Source organism: Vulpes vulpes, chromosome 15 (assembly GCF_048418805.1).
Source record: "Vulpes vulpes isolate BD-2025 chromosome 15, VulVul3, whole genome shotgun sequence".
NCBI lineage: Eukaryota > Metazoa > Chordata > Mammalia > Carnivora > Canidae > Vulpes > Vulpes vulpes.
The window spans coordinates 118,177,905-118,192,412 of NC_132794.1; the positions used below are offsets into that span (position 1 = coordinate 118,177,905).

At 66.5% G+C, this 14,508-nt stretch overlaps 1 protein-coding gene across 1 annotated transcript in view; it reads left to right on the plus strand.

Moving 5' to 3' along the window:
• The first annotated feature begins 1,642 nt into the window (after nucleotides 1–1,642).
• KNDC1 (kinase non-catalytic C-lobe domain containing 1) overlaps nucleotides 1,643–14,508 on the plus strand; it is a 49,726-nt gene continuing 36,860 nt past the window's right edge. The window contains exons 1-3 of the mRNA XM_026010649.2: nucleotides 1,643–1,874; nucleotides 7,552–7,750; nucleotides 8,084–8,142. Of these exons, the coding sequence (XP_025866434.2) occupies nucleotides 1,773–1,874; nucleotides 7,552–7,750; nucleotides 8,084–8,142 (360 nt within the window). The 5' untranslated portion in view covers nucleotides 1,643–1,772. The remainder of the gene's footprint in view (nucleotides 1,875–7,551; nucleotides 7,751–8,083; nucleotides 8,143–14,508) is intronic.

The following is a 14,508-nucleotide window of genomic DNA, read 5'->3' on the forward strand; positions in this document are numbered from 1 at the left end:
AAGCCGCAGGGGGAGGCACCTTCCCCTCAGGGACACGCGTGTCCTGCGCCCGGGAGCACTCGCCATACACTTGCTTTCACTCCTCGGAGGGGGATCATCTTTGCATCTCCCGCTCCCAGGCTGTGTCCCCAGCCCTGACCCTGGTGCCCGCGGCCAGGTGCAGTGACCGGACACCGGGGACAAGGCCCACATCCACCTCCGTGAGGTCCCTGCAGTGCTCTTCTGTGCCCCGCCCCGGGCACCTAGGCTGTGGGTGGGGGAGGCTTATGTGCCACAGCCGCCCCCCCAGGACCCTGAGGCAGGGGGACCCAGGGTCCCCCGACCCCCTGCCTGCCCTGAGGCCCTGTGCGGTGCTCGCAGACACAGCCCACAGACCCCTGGCCCCCATCGCACCCCGGGAGCCGCTCTTCTCCAGCCCTGGCTGTCGCTCCGATCCTTCCAGTGCCACACGAGGGGGGCTGCACCCAGGTTCTGCTGCGTTGACCTGGGTGGGCACGAGGACCAGCACTTTGCACAAAGTGGGGCTGACCACCCCGTGACCATCTGGAGGCCTGTTTCTCTGGTCATCTGGGGGCCCCCCCGCGTGCTTGGGTGTCCCGTGCCAGGGCCCAGGGTCACAGTGACCTGAGCCGAGCACAGAACGCTGGGAATTCGCGTCTCAGCGAACGCCTGGACTTTGCACCCCTGGCCACAAGCCCTGCCTCATTCACAGGAGCAGCATTTATGGAGCGCCTGCTGTGTACCTGGCCAGGCCATGCCAGGTGGCATGTGTACCATGGCCAGGTCATGTACCAGGTCAGGACGTGGAAGCTGATAGCCTGGCCAGGAGGATCTGCTCTCCGAGGGTGGTGACCCAGGGTGCTGCTGGGAGGGAAGGGATGTAGCTGCCATCGCCCCGCTGTGGACTAGGTGGTGGGGGTGCTGTGGGGCTCTTTGCCGGGGTGGGGAGAGCATCCTGGCTCCAGCACCACCAGGGGCCCCAGCTTGGAGAAGGCCGGTCGGCCAGGACAGTAAGTGGGGCAGGGAAGGGGTTAACCAGGGCACAGGTGGGGTTGTCTGGTCTTGGGGAGGCCTTTGCCCCAAGGCTGCTGGGTTGAAAGCAGTGGTGGCTCCCAGGAGGCATTGAGACCCTAGCTCAGGCTTAGGGGGCCACGGGTCTCCTGCTCCCCTCCCCCTCCCCACCCCCACCCCAGCCCCCCCAAGACTGCGGCAGCCCCGCCCTGGGCAGCGGGGGAGGGAGCTCCGAGGAGTGGACTGCGGCCTCGGCCGGGGTGGGGGGCAGGTGCCCCCCCTGCAGCCTGCGGTGGCGCCGCCCCACACCGACACCGGCCCCCAGGGCCCCGCCCGCAGCCACCACCCCCCCCCCCCCGCAGAGGGCGGCCGAGTCCCGAGGACGCAGGCCCCGCGCGTCCGAGCGCACCCCGAGCGCGCACCCCAGGCCCCGCGCGCACCCCGAGCCCCCGCGCACCCCGAGCGCACCCCGAGCGCGCACCCCAGGCCCCGGCGCACCCCGAGCCCCCGCGCACCCCGAGCGGGCCCTGGGGACCCTCCTCCCGGGCCGGCCGCCCGCTCGGGTGACACTGCGGCAGGCGCGCGGGCGGGGCGCGGGCGGGGCGCGGGGGGCGGGCGCGTTGCCATGGAGGCCGAGCGCGCGTAGCCGGAGCCGCGCCGAGCCGAGCCGAGCCGAGCCGCGGGGCAGGACCGAGCGGAGCCCGCGGCCCAGGCGACCCGACCCAGCGGCGCGCAGCGGGGCGCGGGGCGGGCGCAGCAGGATGCAGGCCACGGACGCGGCGGGCGCCGCGGTGCTCGCGGAGGAGGGCGCGGGGCTGGCGGGCTACGACTTCGAGCCGCTCCCCACCCTGCCCGAGGACGAGGTGAGCCGGTCCCGCCGCCGCCGCGCACCCCTCCCCCCGGGCCGGGCCGCGGCCCCCAGCGCCCGCCCGGCTGCAGCGCCAGGCCCCGAAGGCCGCGTGGGCCGCAGGGGTGGGAGGTCCCTGAGGAAGTGGGTGCCTTGGGGGGGGCTCCGGGCTCGAGTGCGCCTGGGGGAGCTGCTTGGGCATCTGGGGGGACGCGTGGGCCGCGGTTTTCCTCCTTGCGGGCACCTGGCAGGTCAGCAGGCGGCACCAGCCAGCAGAGCCCACTCCTGGCAACAGGCTCAGGAGCTGGGTGGGGGTCGGGCAGGCCCCCCAGGGCTGCGGGCTGCTTCTAGGGCACGGAGGGCAGCAGGCGCCTCCACGCGGGGTCCTGGGTCCTGAGCACCCCGTGCCCAAGGCTCAGAGGGCCCGGCAGTCTCCACCCCGTGGAGCTCCTGGTCATTAGCTGGACAGGTGCCCACAGAACCGGTGCGCCCGCAACTCCGGCTTCCCCGGTGCACCCCGCAGGCGGTGCCTTGGGGTCAGAGGAGCTGGCCAGGTCCATCCAGCTGATAGGCGGCCACTCCCAGGAAGACCCAAGGCCACGGGGCCCGGGGGGGTCAGCCCTCTAGGCCTCCAGCAGGCCAACGCCCCGCCTCTGGGCTTCTGCGCCCGGGGTTCGGGAATGCTGGCATCACGCAGCCGTTCGTGGGACGGGCTGTGACCCGCGTGGTGCCCATGAGCGCCCTCCAACACCAAGACTTACACGTGGCCACCACCCTCCCGGAGCACACAAGGGGGCTCACGGGGGCCACAGCGGCAGTCCCCAGGGACTTCCTCCTCCGCTGCCCCCCTCCGCCCACTTTCTCAGAAGAGCTGCCTGTGAGGACGGAGCTCCTGCCCCGGGAGCACTGCCCTGGGAGGCACGTCTGCCACAGGGTGCCGGTGAGAGCCGCGGACGCAGCAGCCGAGGGCTGGAGCCGCCTCCCCCACGACACACACACCCCCCACGGTGGCCTGGATTTGGTGAGAGGGAAGACTGTGGAGGGAGAAGCCAGGGAGTGAGGAACCTTTGGGCATCTCCGTGGCTTTGATGGAAAATGAAAGGTGCACCCCGCCCCCAGCCGCCAGAGGCTCCCCCACAGGACACGTTTCAGAGCATCTCTCAGAAGACTCACCTCCGGAGTCACCATCGGAAGCAGATGGAGAACGTGGTTCTTCCTACAGAGCTGTGTCGTGCCAGCCGCCCCACACCTGGGGGCCTGTTCGTGCCCCACAGAGCCAGCGGCTGGTGCCCGGTAAACAGAACAGCAGGGCCCAGATTCAGCCCACGGCCTGGGCGCTGGGTGCCCTGGTCCGTCTCCGGGTCGGAGCACCCCCAGCTGTGCCCAGTGCACAGGGCTGGGGACCTCCCGCCTAGGCCCAGGGCCTCGAGGAGGTGGGATGGCCACCACCTTTCTGGCTTCCACTGGGGAGGCTCGTGGGCCCTCCCGCCTTTCCGCACCTTCTCCGGGAGGCAGAGGCACTGTCTGGGGCCCGCGCCCACAAAGCAGGAAGCCTGCCCAGGCCGCAGCCGTGGAGCCAGACCGATGTCCTGGAGCCGCAAACACCCCTGGTCCCGCCTCATGCTTCCCGCACACGCTCAGCTCCGTTGCTGTTGAAGGTCTTACGTCCCGGTCAGAGACACCGACTCCTGCTACGGCGTCACAGTCAGGTGGCGACTTCGCCCTCCCACGTAGGACAAGGGGGGGCCACTGCATCGTCCCCAGGCCGGGCCGTGCTGATACGACCCCAGGGAGAAGCCCTGGGCAGCTCCCACAGAGGGACGTGCACCTGGGGAGTCACCCGGTTTGCAGCTGATTAGAGCAGACCGTTAGCAAGGCGCAGACATGGGGCCCTACGTGAGCCCCCAGGAGCCCCGAGGAATCTGGTGGTAACCCCAGAGAAAACCCCAGGGGCCCGGAGACACAGGAAAATGTTGAACTTCGTCGTCAGCAAGGAATGCAGAGGCCCCGCCGGAAGCGCCCCCGCAGCACCAGCGGTAAACCCTGGCGGTGGCCGAGCCGGCGGGGACTGGCAGGGCGGCAGACCCCAGCCCCGACGGTGGCAGCAGGTGGAAAGCAGCTCGGCTCTGAGAGGGACGTGGGAGGCGGCCACTGCCCAGCGCTTGCTCTGGGAGCGCGCCCCGATGGCCCCCAGCGGGACACCCCGGCCCGGGCGCGTCTCGGGCCTCCCGCAGCGGCCCTGCTGTGCTGGTAGGGGGCATCTGGGGTCCTCGGGGGGAAGCCAGCCCTGCCCCCTGACCCCCAGGGCGGCCGTGAGCTCTGCCTCTCCTCCCGGCCTGGCCCCCGGGACAGTCTGTGCAAGGGAAGGACAGTCCTCCGTGCCCTGCAAGGAACGTGACCTCGGTGACCCTCCTCCACGGCCCACCCAGGTGGCGCCCTGCTGGAGAACGGTGCCCAGGACCGTTCCAGGACCCACGGGCTCTGCTGGTTCTGGAGAACCTTCTAGGCCCACCCAGGTGGGGGAGCCCCCAGAGGCTGCCCAGCAGGCACAAGGCCACACATTGTTGGCAGGGGACAGCTGCGGCGTGGAAGTCATGATGCGTCTGGCCTGCCACAGCCCTCGTGGGTGCTGGGCGTGTGGGTGCCCTGGGCTGGGGCTGCAGACAGGCATCAGGGGCACCGTGGCCGGCTTGGCCTCCTCCTGAAACGTCTGCCAGTGAGGTTCCCGCAGTGTCATCCGGGCACAGAACAGGGCCCACGGGTCCCGGAGCAGCTCCTTCTGGACATGAGCGCAGACGTGCGGGATGTCCCCATGGCCCTTGTCAGTCAGGGTGGCCGGGGCGGGGGTGTCCCCTGGGATTGTGGTGGGGACATGGCCATCTTCCTACCTGACCCATCAGCCAAGCCTCATCCTGTCCGCCCTCCTCGGGCCATGGATTCAGGCGAGGGAGGGTCATTCCTCCTGCCAGGGTGAACGGGGAAAGTGGGTGGCAGGTCCCAGAGGACAGGTGACCGTGGGGTCCATGGTGCAGCATCCCCAGCGCTTGGCGACCCCCGCCCCCCAGCCCTGGACTACCGGGAGTGCCAGCGGCGTACCTCGGCTCTGTCCCCGGGCCAGCTGTCAGCTGAATCATGCCTTCCCCTCGCAGCAGCTGGGCTTCGGAGGGGCTGAGAGCGTCGTGTCCGTGAGCGGAGGCCTCAGCGCCGGAAGCGGTGACTCAGGACCCACAGGATTCACCCCATAAAGTCACGCCGAGAGTCCCCCCTTAGGTGCTTCCACCACGAACAGGCAGGGGGGGCTACAGGGCTGCTGGGGGGCAGGGCGCCCCCCGCCGAGTGGGCGTGTCCCGGGGACGGGTCGGCGCCGTGGGCCGTGAGATGCCGGGGGCACAGCTGCCCTGGGCTCCCTTCTCTTGGCAGCACATCCAGTTGGCAGCCGCGGGAGCTGGCGCGTGAGGCCCGTGTGGGCAACCGCCCGCGGGGTGTCCTCCAGCCCCTGCACTGGGAACTGGCTCACACTCACACCGTGGGCCGGCCTTGTTCTCCTAAATAGCACAAAACCACGGGCCCGTTGGGTTGTTTATTAGTGTGTGCCTCTGTATGTGGTTGCACGCATGCGCATGTGTGCACGTGTTATCTGCAGGCATGTGTGGGTGTCGTGTGTCATGTGCACGTGTGTCTGCACGTGTGTTATCTGCACATGTATGCAGGTGTAGCATTGTGTGGTGTGTGCACACGTGTGTGCAGGTGTGCAGGTGTGCGTGCAGGTATAGCATGCATGCGTGTCAGGTATCTGCATTGTGTGCACATGTAGTGTGAGTGTTGTGTGCATGTGTGCACGTGTGTGCAGGTGTGTGCATGTGTGCACGTGTGCGCAGGTGTAGTGTGTGGTGTGTGCATGTGTGTGCATGTGTGCATGTGTGTGGTGTAGTGTGTGCACGTGTGTGCAGTGTAGCATTGTGGTGTGTGCACGTGTGCATGTGTGGTGTGTGCACGTGTGTGCAGGTGCAGCGTGTGTGGTGTGTGCGTGTGCACACAGCCAAGACCCTTGAACGAGGCCCCCAGGTGTCATGGGCTCTCTGCCATCTCGGGAGTCCCGGGGGGGCACACAGGCCTCGGGATTGAGCCAAAGCAAACCTTCCACGGGGCCCCAGGGCACAGCCGGGAGCTGGGAGTGAGGTTCGGGGCTCGCCAGCCCCCCCTCCCCGCGTCCGGTGTGACCGCGTCCTGCCCACGCTGCAGCCTCCTTTCAAACCCCCGTCCTCCTTCCTCACGGCACGTTTGCGCTCGGTGTGCCCTGCGGCCAGTTCTGGAAGAAGCTTCCAGAACCGGCCCCCTCACCCATGGACCCGGCAGAGGGAGCTGGGAGGGGAGGCCCACACCCAACCCCGACTGGGAAGCCGGGGGGGGGGGGGGGGTGCCCAGCACATGGGCACCGGGCGGCCCAGCCCCCGGGTCCCCACCCCCACACTGCTGACCCCCAGGTTTGGCCAAGGTGCCCCCGCGGCACTTCCTGATTCACTTCCTTCCTCCCTCCCCTCCCCTCCCCCTTCCCCCCCTCCCCTCCCTCTCCCCTCTCCTCCCCCCTCCCTCCCCCACTCCCCTTCTTTCCTGAAGCCTCTGCCCTTCGCCTGTGGTGCCGGTGGGGACATTCAGGGGCCACAGCTAGGAGACTTCTGATGCCCCGAGGCCTCGAGGCCTCAGCAGCCTGGGAGGAGGGCCCGTGGGCTGGGAGGGGTGGGGCCCGGCCTCCTGCGCCATAGCCCCTGCTCCCCCCGCACCCCACCCCGCCCTGACCCACCTGAGCCCCCAGCCTGACTCCCTTGTGGAGCACAGAGGTGACCAGGGCACCGAGCCGCAGGCCAGCTTAGGGCCTGGAGATCCGAGGTGTGTGACTGTGAGAGTGTGTATGAGTCCGTGTGCAGGCGTGCGAGGGGGACGGCACCATCGTGCATGTGAGTGAAAGTGTGGGTCCCTGAGTGCGTGCATGAGGCTGGGTGGCCCGTGCACGACCACGGGTGCATGAACTCATTGCATGAGTGTGTGTCCGTGTGGGACGCCCCTGAAAACGTGGGCGTGTGTGAGTACACGTGGCGTGTTTCTGCACGCAGGGGGAGGCGTGTGCACACACGTGAGTGCCCGTGCGCGTGCTGCTGACACGCTGGCGCTGAGCTCAGGCCGGAGGGCAGGGCCCGCGCGGGGAGGCCTGGGGTCTGCGTCCCTGTGTGCACTGCCCGGAGCTGAGGTCTGGGCCGCTCCTCGGCCGCGTGTGTGCGCGATCCCGTACGTCACGGGCTTGTGTGGACCGATCGCAGCGCGTGTGCTCTTCCACGGGCTCCCCGCACGGGCGTGCCTCTGCACCTACCGGCTCCCGTCCACCGCTCCTCCGTGCTGCTCCTGAGCCCGAGGGCCGGCGCCGCGGCGGTGGGGCCGCTGCTCGTGGGGGCCGCGGGGCCGTGATCTCTGGCACAACCAGGTCCCGGCCCCAGGCGCGGGCCGCTCTGCCTAATGCTCCGTGGCCCGGCGGCCGGGGACAGTGCGGCGGGTGACCTCCTGGGTTGCCGCCCTTTGTCCTTGGAGCCTTGGCCCACAGCCCCGCCTCGGGACCAGGCGCCGGCTCCGCGCTCCGGGCCTGCCCGGGAGGCCCTGCCGCGCCGGCCCCACGCCCGCCTCACCGCGGCCCCTCCCGGCAGGAGAACGTGTCCCTGGCCGACATCCTGTCGCTGCGGGACAGCGGCCTCAGCGAGCAGGAGGCCTGGGCCGTGTGCCTGGAGTGCAGCCTGTCCATGAGGAGCGTCGCCCACGCTGCCATCTTCCAGACGCTGTGCATCACGCCCGACACGCTCGCCTTCAACACCAGCGGGAACGTGTGCTTCATGGAGCAGCTGAGCGGTGAGCGGGCGAGGGCCTGGGCGGGCGGGGAGGGCCCCTGCTGGCTCGAGCGCGCCCCTGCTCCGCTGCCGGGGAGGCTGAGCGGGGCCGACTCCCCCACAGCCCGCGGCCCCTACTCTGGGAGGCCAGCGAGACCCCGAAACCCCAGGCGCACAGGGGAGGGAGGTTCCCTGCTGGGGGGGCTGTTCCCGAGCACCGTTTCCTCGACGCCGGGGCCCAGGCCCAGACGGGCGGTGGGAACGGGCCCCAGTGCCTGCCTCCCGGCCTCGGGATTCCTGCTCCCGGGCCCCGGGGGGTGTGGCCCGTGATCCGAGCCCGTCTTCCGTTCCGCAGACGACCCCGAGGGCGCGTTTGTTCCCCCGGAGTTCGACGTGACCGGAAACACCTTCCAGGTGAGCAGCGCCGGGGCCCCTGCGCCCCTGACCCCACGGGTGGGAAAGGCCGCGACATCGGGGGCAGCTCCGTGCGGGACACGGGCCGGGGCCGGGGAGCTGCTTGGGGGCACCCCCGCCCTGGTCAGACTCGGGCTCCCTGTGATGCACTTGGCTCCGGGGGCAGCTTGCTGTTTGGACGCCTGCTCGTCCTCACCGTCGTCGAGTGTGTTTCTGGAGTGTGAACTCGCCGGATTTAACGCATTAAAGGTGCCGAGGTGGCCCTGGTGGGTGGCAGGCACCCCAGCTGCCAGGGGGAGGAGCCGAGGGGTGGGCGCAGCGCCCGCCGGCCTCACCACCGAGGGCCACAGGCCCCTGCGACGCCCCTGCTCACAGGGTGGACCCCCGGACGCCCCCGTGTTTTCGGGACAGCGTGTCTGGGACACCAAGGAAGGGGGGGCGCCCTGCCCGGCCTGCCTCCCCACTGCGAGCGGCGCTGGGATCCCCCCGAGCAGCCTGCGTGGGGAAAAATAAATCAATGGTTAACACGTGCGTGATCACAAACTCAAACATTTCAGTGAAAACCCGTTAGCTTAGTGACATCAGGTCAGATCTTTACCCCAGGGATCTCTGGGTGGCGCAGCGGTTTGGCGCCTGCCTTTGGCCCAGGGCGCGATCCTGGAGACCCGGGATCGAATCCCACGTCGGGCTCCCGGTGCATGGAGCCTGCTTCTCCCTCTGCCTGTGTCTCTGCTTCTCTCTCTATCTCTCTGTGACTATCATAAATAAATAAAAATTTAAAAAAAAAAAAAAAAAAAGATCTTTACCCCAAATACGAGGGGTTGGCTCCTCCGTGCTGTTTACCTTGAGGTGAGCTCTTGCCCGGCCCCCTGGCTGCAGGGGCCCTCGTCCCCGCCCAGGCGCCCGGCAGGACCAGGCCGGGTCTCTGCTGCCCTCGACGCCCCAGGGGGACCAGGCCCCGCGTGCTCTTGGGCTGTGGCCGCCCCGTCCCGGGTCCGCACCGACCGCCCTCTCTCCCTCGCGTTTCGTTCTGGAAGCGACAGCCCTGGAAATAGCCCTGTCCGGGCCCCTCTCCTCCGAGCGCCGGGCCCGCTCTGCACAGCCTCGGTGGACGCGGCCACAGGCGGCCCCACGGCGCGCGGGCGCGTGCCCCTCTGCCGCCCGCCACGGCGGACGCCCAGCCCCGCGCCCCCCGCAAGGCCCGTCTCTCTCCGTGAATTTTCACTCTTTTTGTCAGGATCGTAAATGTCCTGCGGACAGCGTGTCCCGAGGGCAGCCAGCGGCTCCGGGGGCGCCTCCCACTCCCGATGCCGCGGGTCACCGCAGCGCCTGACCCCCTGCAGGCCAGGGCCCGTGGCCGGTTAAAAGTAGTAACAAGCCACTGCACGTACCATCCAGAATGTATTTTTATGAAAAATAGCAGTATTTTCCCCCAAAATCTGCAAAGAGTAGGGCTTTTCCAGCCACCTGTCGTCCACCCTTTAATGTTGGGCTCCGTGGAAGCCAGCTGGGTTTTCGATCCATGGCCGTGTCCCCAGGCCGTGTCCCCAGGGCCGCGTCCTCGGGCATAGCGCCTGGCAGGTCCGGGTGCGCTGGGCTGGAAGGGGTCGGGGGGGGGCACTCAGCACGTCCCCAGCCGCCCCCCAGGAGCCCCAGCTGGGACGACAGCCTCAAGGCCTCCCCCGCTTGGTGGAGTGAAACCGATTCAGGTTTCTGACACTGCTCGCATCCTAGTGTTTCTTGTACCTTAAGGGACCGTCCCAAGCCCCAGGCTCCCGGAGGTTCCCTGAAATCTCCTACGAGGACTTTGCAGACCCGCTTGTTCTCCTGTGAGCGGCTTCAGGGACTTTGCAGTGTGAGCGGAGGACGGAAGGGCGGCGCGTCCGTCGGTCACGGGGACACGCTCAGCCTCTGTCACACGCGGTCTTCTGCCCACGCGGTTCACCGCTGGCCTAGCGAGAGCCTCCAACGTGCCAGCCACGGGGAGTCCCTTCCCGTGGGAGCCTTGAATATCCTTCACGCGTTTGCTCTCGGGAACTTGGTGTTTTGCTTCCGTCCTAGCCCCACGTCATCCTCGCGATGGCATCCTTCTGCCCATTTGATTCAAGTCCACGGAACGCAAGTCGCCGGGACCCCTGCGTGTCGTATCCCGCCGTCGAGCTGAGTTCCTTCCGTGTGTCCCGTGACCTACAGCTCCTCCCGGGCTTCCCCCTGCGCGGCCCCACCTGCAGCACGAGCGAGGGTGGGGGTCGCGGTTCGGGCCTTGGCCTCGCCGGGCGGCAGGTGTGTGCCCCGCGGGACAGGGGACGGGGGCCCTGAGCGCAGTGTCCCCGCCCCTCCCGGCCAGGACGGCGCCTGCACCAGCTGTCGAGCCACTGGGGCTTTCACGAAAGTGCGTCTGCGTCCTCTGAAGTGACCGTGAGGACGTCCCGTGTTTGCACACGCGTTCTCCAGCGCCGAGCCCCCTTCCCGCCGAGGGAGGCCTAAGGGCCCAGCTGACTGCACGGTCGCGTCTATTCCTTGGGGCGTTCACGCGGCTTCCGACGTGTCGGGGGGGGCCCCAGGGCGTGCGAGCACCCCTCCCTCCGTCCCTCCCCTGTCCCCGAGCCGGGCCCCGCGCCCCCTCGGCCGCCTGCGTCCCTGGAGGGAAGGGCCTTCGCGGCTGCCCAGCTTCTCGCGGCGACGGGCCTCACCTGTCGTGTACTCCCCTCCGAGGCTTCCCGGTGAACTAGATATTTCCGAGCGTTTCCCTGTTCCTACTGGGCTTTTAGGTTGTGGCGTCTCCTGTGAGTCACCGCACGGTCCGTGGGACGTGGGACGTGGGACATGGGATGCTTGAAATCCTCCTTCCTCGCGCCCGTCAGCCGCGCCAGGGGTATTCATTTTGCTAGTGTCCTGGCGTGTCTTTGTTTTCTTTTTCCACTGATTCTGCTGTTAGTTTTCATCCTCTTTTCCTGGTTCGGAGTTGGCGCGTCCCTCCCAACGCGCGTGGGGCCCCCGGCTCGCCCGTCTCGGGCCCCCCTTCCTCTCCGGTACGAGCATCTCCAGCCCAGGCCACGAGTTCCCCTCGAGATGTGGGTTTCGCTGCGTCCTGAGAGCCCCGCCAGGGAGCGCTCGCGGGTCCTCCGCTTCTAGGCGGCTCCTTTATTCCCACGGGGGTTTCTTCTTTAGCCTGTGAGTCGTTCAGCAGCAGCAGTGGGCTGGCCACTTCCTGACTTTCTACTGAGATGTAACACGCCCAGAAGCACGCTCGTCTCCACGGGCTTTCACGGACCGAGGTCCCTAAGGCAGCACCGGATCCAGAAGCAGAGATGACAGCACCCTGCGGGGCGCCACGGGGTCCACACTCCAGCCTGTCCACCTGCCAAGCTGGAGGCCCCCAAGTTTTTAATACTTGCATCTCTAGAATAGTCCTGTGATGAGGGCAATTCCCAGTGGGGTCCCCCCCCCGCCACGGGGCAAACAAGCCCTTCTTCCCGACACGTGCAAAGGGCCTGTGGGTGTGCACCGACGCTTCGGTGTGCGTGGCCCGAGTGTCCCCCAGGGTCTCCGTGCTGCTCTCGGATTGGCTTCTATCTGGTGCCTGTTCCTGGGGCTGTCAGGAGCCCCTTCCGTAGGTGCCACGTTCTGCACACGTCACATGGACAGACCACGTCTGCTCAGCTGCCCGTTGCCTGCGGCCTGGGGCGGCGGCCCCCTGCCCACAGGACCACAGTGACAAATGTGGCCTATTGGTGCCGCTGCTGCTATTGACGCCTCCGGTCGCGACCTCTGGGTCTCAGGACTGTGGCCAGGGTGCAGCATGTTGGGTCGTGCTTGCTGGCCACGTCGGGACTGAGCCCACCCCTGGCCCACTGTGTGCCTTCCTGACCACCGGTCAGCACGGCCCCTGCTGGTCCGGTCTTGTCCCCACGTCCACCCCACACACAGGACAAAGATGGGGGGCAGCTCTTCTGAGCCCTCTAATCCTCGCACAGAACTCCCCCTTCTGACCCTGCCCGCTGCTGGGATGACCCCTCAGGTCCCCAGATCCCCAGACACATGGAAGCTGGCCCTCCTGGGACCATCCCCTGCACGTCTCACCCCCTGCCCAGGAGACCCCAGAGGTGGGCTAGTTCCCTAAAGATAAGCTATGACCCATCACCAGCATTCAAGGCCTGCGCCAGGCAAGCCCTGACCGTCCCGGGACTCTCCTCTGGGCCCCGTCATCCTGAGCCTGTCGGGGCAGCCCAGCCAGGACAGCCCAGCCAGGACAACCTCAACACCCACCACCCACCATTACTGCCCACTGTCGCTTGTCCACAGACGTGTGTCAGGCCTCACGGTGAACAGAGCAGACAGACGAGCTCCTGCCGCCTTGGGGCCACGATCTTCACAGGAGACAGACTTGATGTGGGCAGTGGGCGGGGTCCTGAGAGAGGAGCACGGGGCCTTTCAAGGAGATAATAGGGTCCTCTTCCGGGGACTTTTCATGTAGAGGCCACTTTATGAGAAATGATGTTCAGGTTGGAACCAAGAGTGAGTAGGATTCACCAGATCAAGACCAGGGAGGACCCAGACGGAAGGAGGGAGATATGCAGAGGCCTTGGGTGGCAAAGATGCTGATATTGGCAGCATGTCACGGGCAGTGTCACCCAACAACCAAGGAGAAGTTTATTTGTTGAATCATTGTCAAACTAAAAGATATGGAATGACGGACGGGTGGATGGATGCTGGATGGATGTGTGGGTGGGTGGGTGGATGTGTGGGTGGGTGGGTGGATGGATGGATTGTGGGTTGGGGGGTGGGTAGATGGATGGATGGATGGATGTGTGGGTGGGTGGGTGGATGTGTGGGTGGGTGGGTGGATGGATGGATTGTGGGTGGGGGGGTGGGTAGATGGATGGATGGATGGATGGATGGATGTGTGGGTGGATGGGTAGATGGATGGATGGATTGTGGGTGGGTGGGTGGGTGGATGGATGGATGGATGGATGTGTGGGTTGGTGGGTGTATGGATGGATTGTGAGTGGGTGGGTGGGTGGATGGATGGATGGATATGTGGGTTGGTGGGTAGATGGATGGATGTGTGGGTAGGTGGGTAGATGGATGGATGGATGGATGGATGGATGGATGGATGTGTGGGTGGATGGGTAGATGGATGGATGGATTGTGGGTGGGTGGGTGGGTGGGTGGATGGATGGATGGATGGATGTGTGGGTGGATGGGTAGATGGATGGATGGATTGTGGGTGGGTGGGTGGATGGATGGATGGATGTGTGGGTAGGTGGGTAGATGGATGGATGGATGGATGGATGTGTGGGTGGATGGGTAGATGGATGGATGGATTGTGGGTGGGTGGGTGGGTGGTGAGTGGGTAGATGGACGGATGGCTAGATAGACAGGTGATTGGACAGGTGAGTACCAGTGTTCCTAGAGGGAAATAAAAGGTGGTAGAGGGCAGAAGCAGATGCCCTGACATTGGGGGTACGGAGCCAGGTTTTATTTTCAGACCTGTGATGGGGGGGGGCGGTCTGCTCACTGCAGACTCACAGCTCACAGCCCTGGCTGGAGCCCTACAGGTGGGGGTGTGTAGGGTTTGCTTTTCCTTCCACCCCAAGCAAGGTCACCAGCAGGGTCCCTACAACAAGGCATCTGCCCTGAGTCCATGCAGCAGCGTCACTTTAGTTTGGCCCCTTCGGGAGGCCCTGGACACTGGCTGTGTGGGGCCCCAGGGGGGACCTGGGGTGCGATCGGCACGGTCTGTGTGTGAGAAGGGGGAGCAGGCTGCCCTCCACATGGGGACCAACTGGGGGTTCCCGTGTCTTCTGTGAGAGACGGGGTAGTGGCCCGGGGCCCAGCTTTGGGCACAGGGACAGCGGGTGGATTCAGGCGTCACCAGGGCCGCTCAATCACGTACGTGGGGGACCCAAGCCGGCCGCAGGACGCCGACGCTGAGTGGTGCCAAGGGCGGGCGGGGGGGTTGCAGGATTGCCTTGTCTGTGGATGGATGACAAGATCGTGGGCCTGAATTCTTCAGAGCTGACTTCAGAGTCCAGCTGAAAACAAGGTCCAATCCCCCCAAAAATAAGTAGTTTCTCTGTGTGTCAGTAATGACCAGTTAGAGATGAAATGGAAAATATCTCATTGATAACAGCAACAGCCATGGAAGCGTCGTTCTGCAGTAAACAGAGCAGGAGGCTAGAAATGTAAAGGGAACCACTCAAAGATGAGAAAACGAGATGCAAGAGAACAAGGAGACGGACTGTCCGTGCCCCTGAGCGTCGCCCCGCGGCCTCGGGGACGGAACCGACACGGAGCATTGGGTCCGTGCACAGATGATTTGACACGTTCGTGTTTTGCAAAATGCTTCCCGCTTCTAGGGAC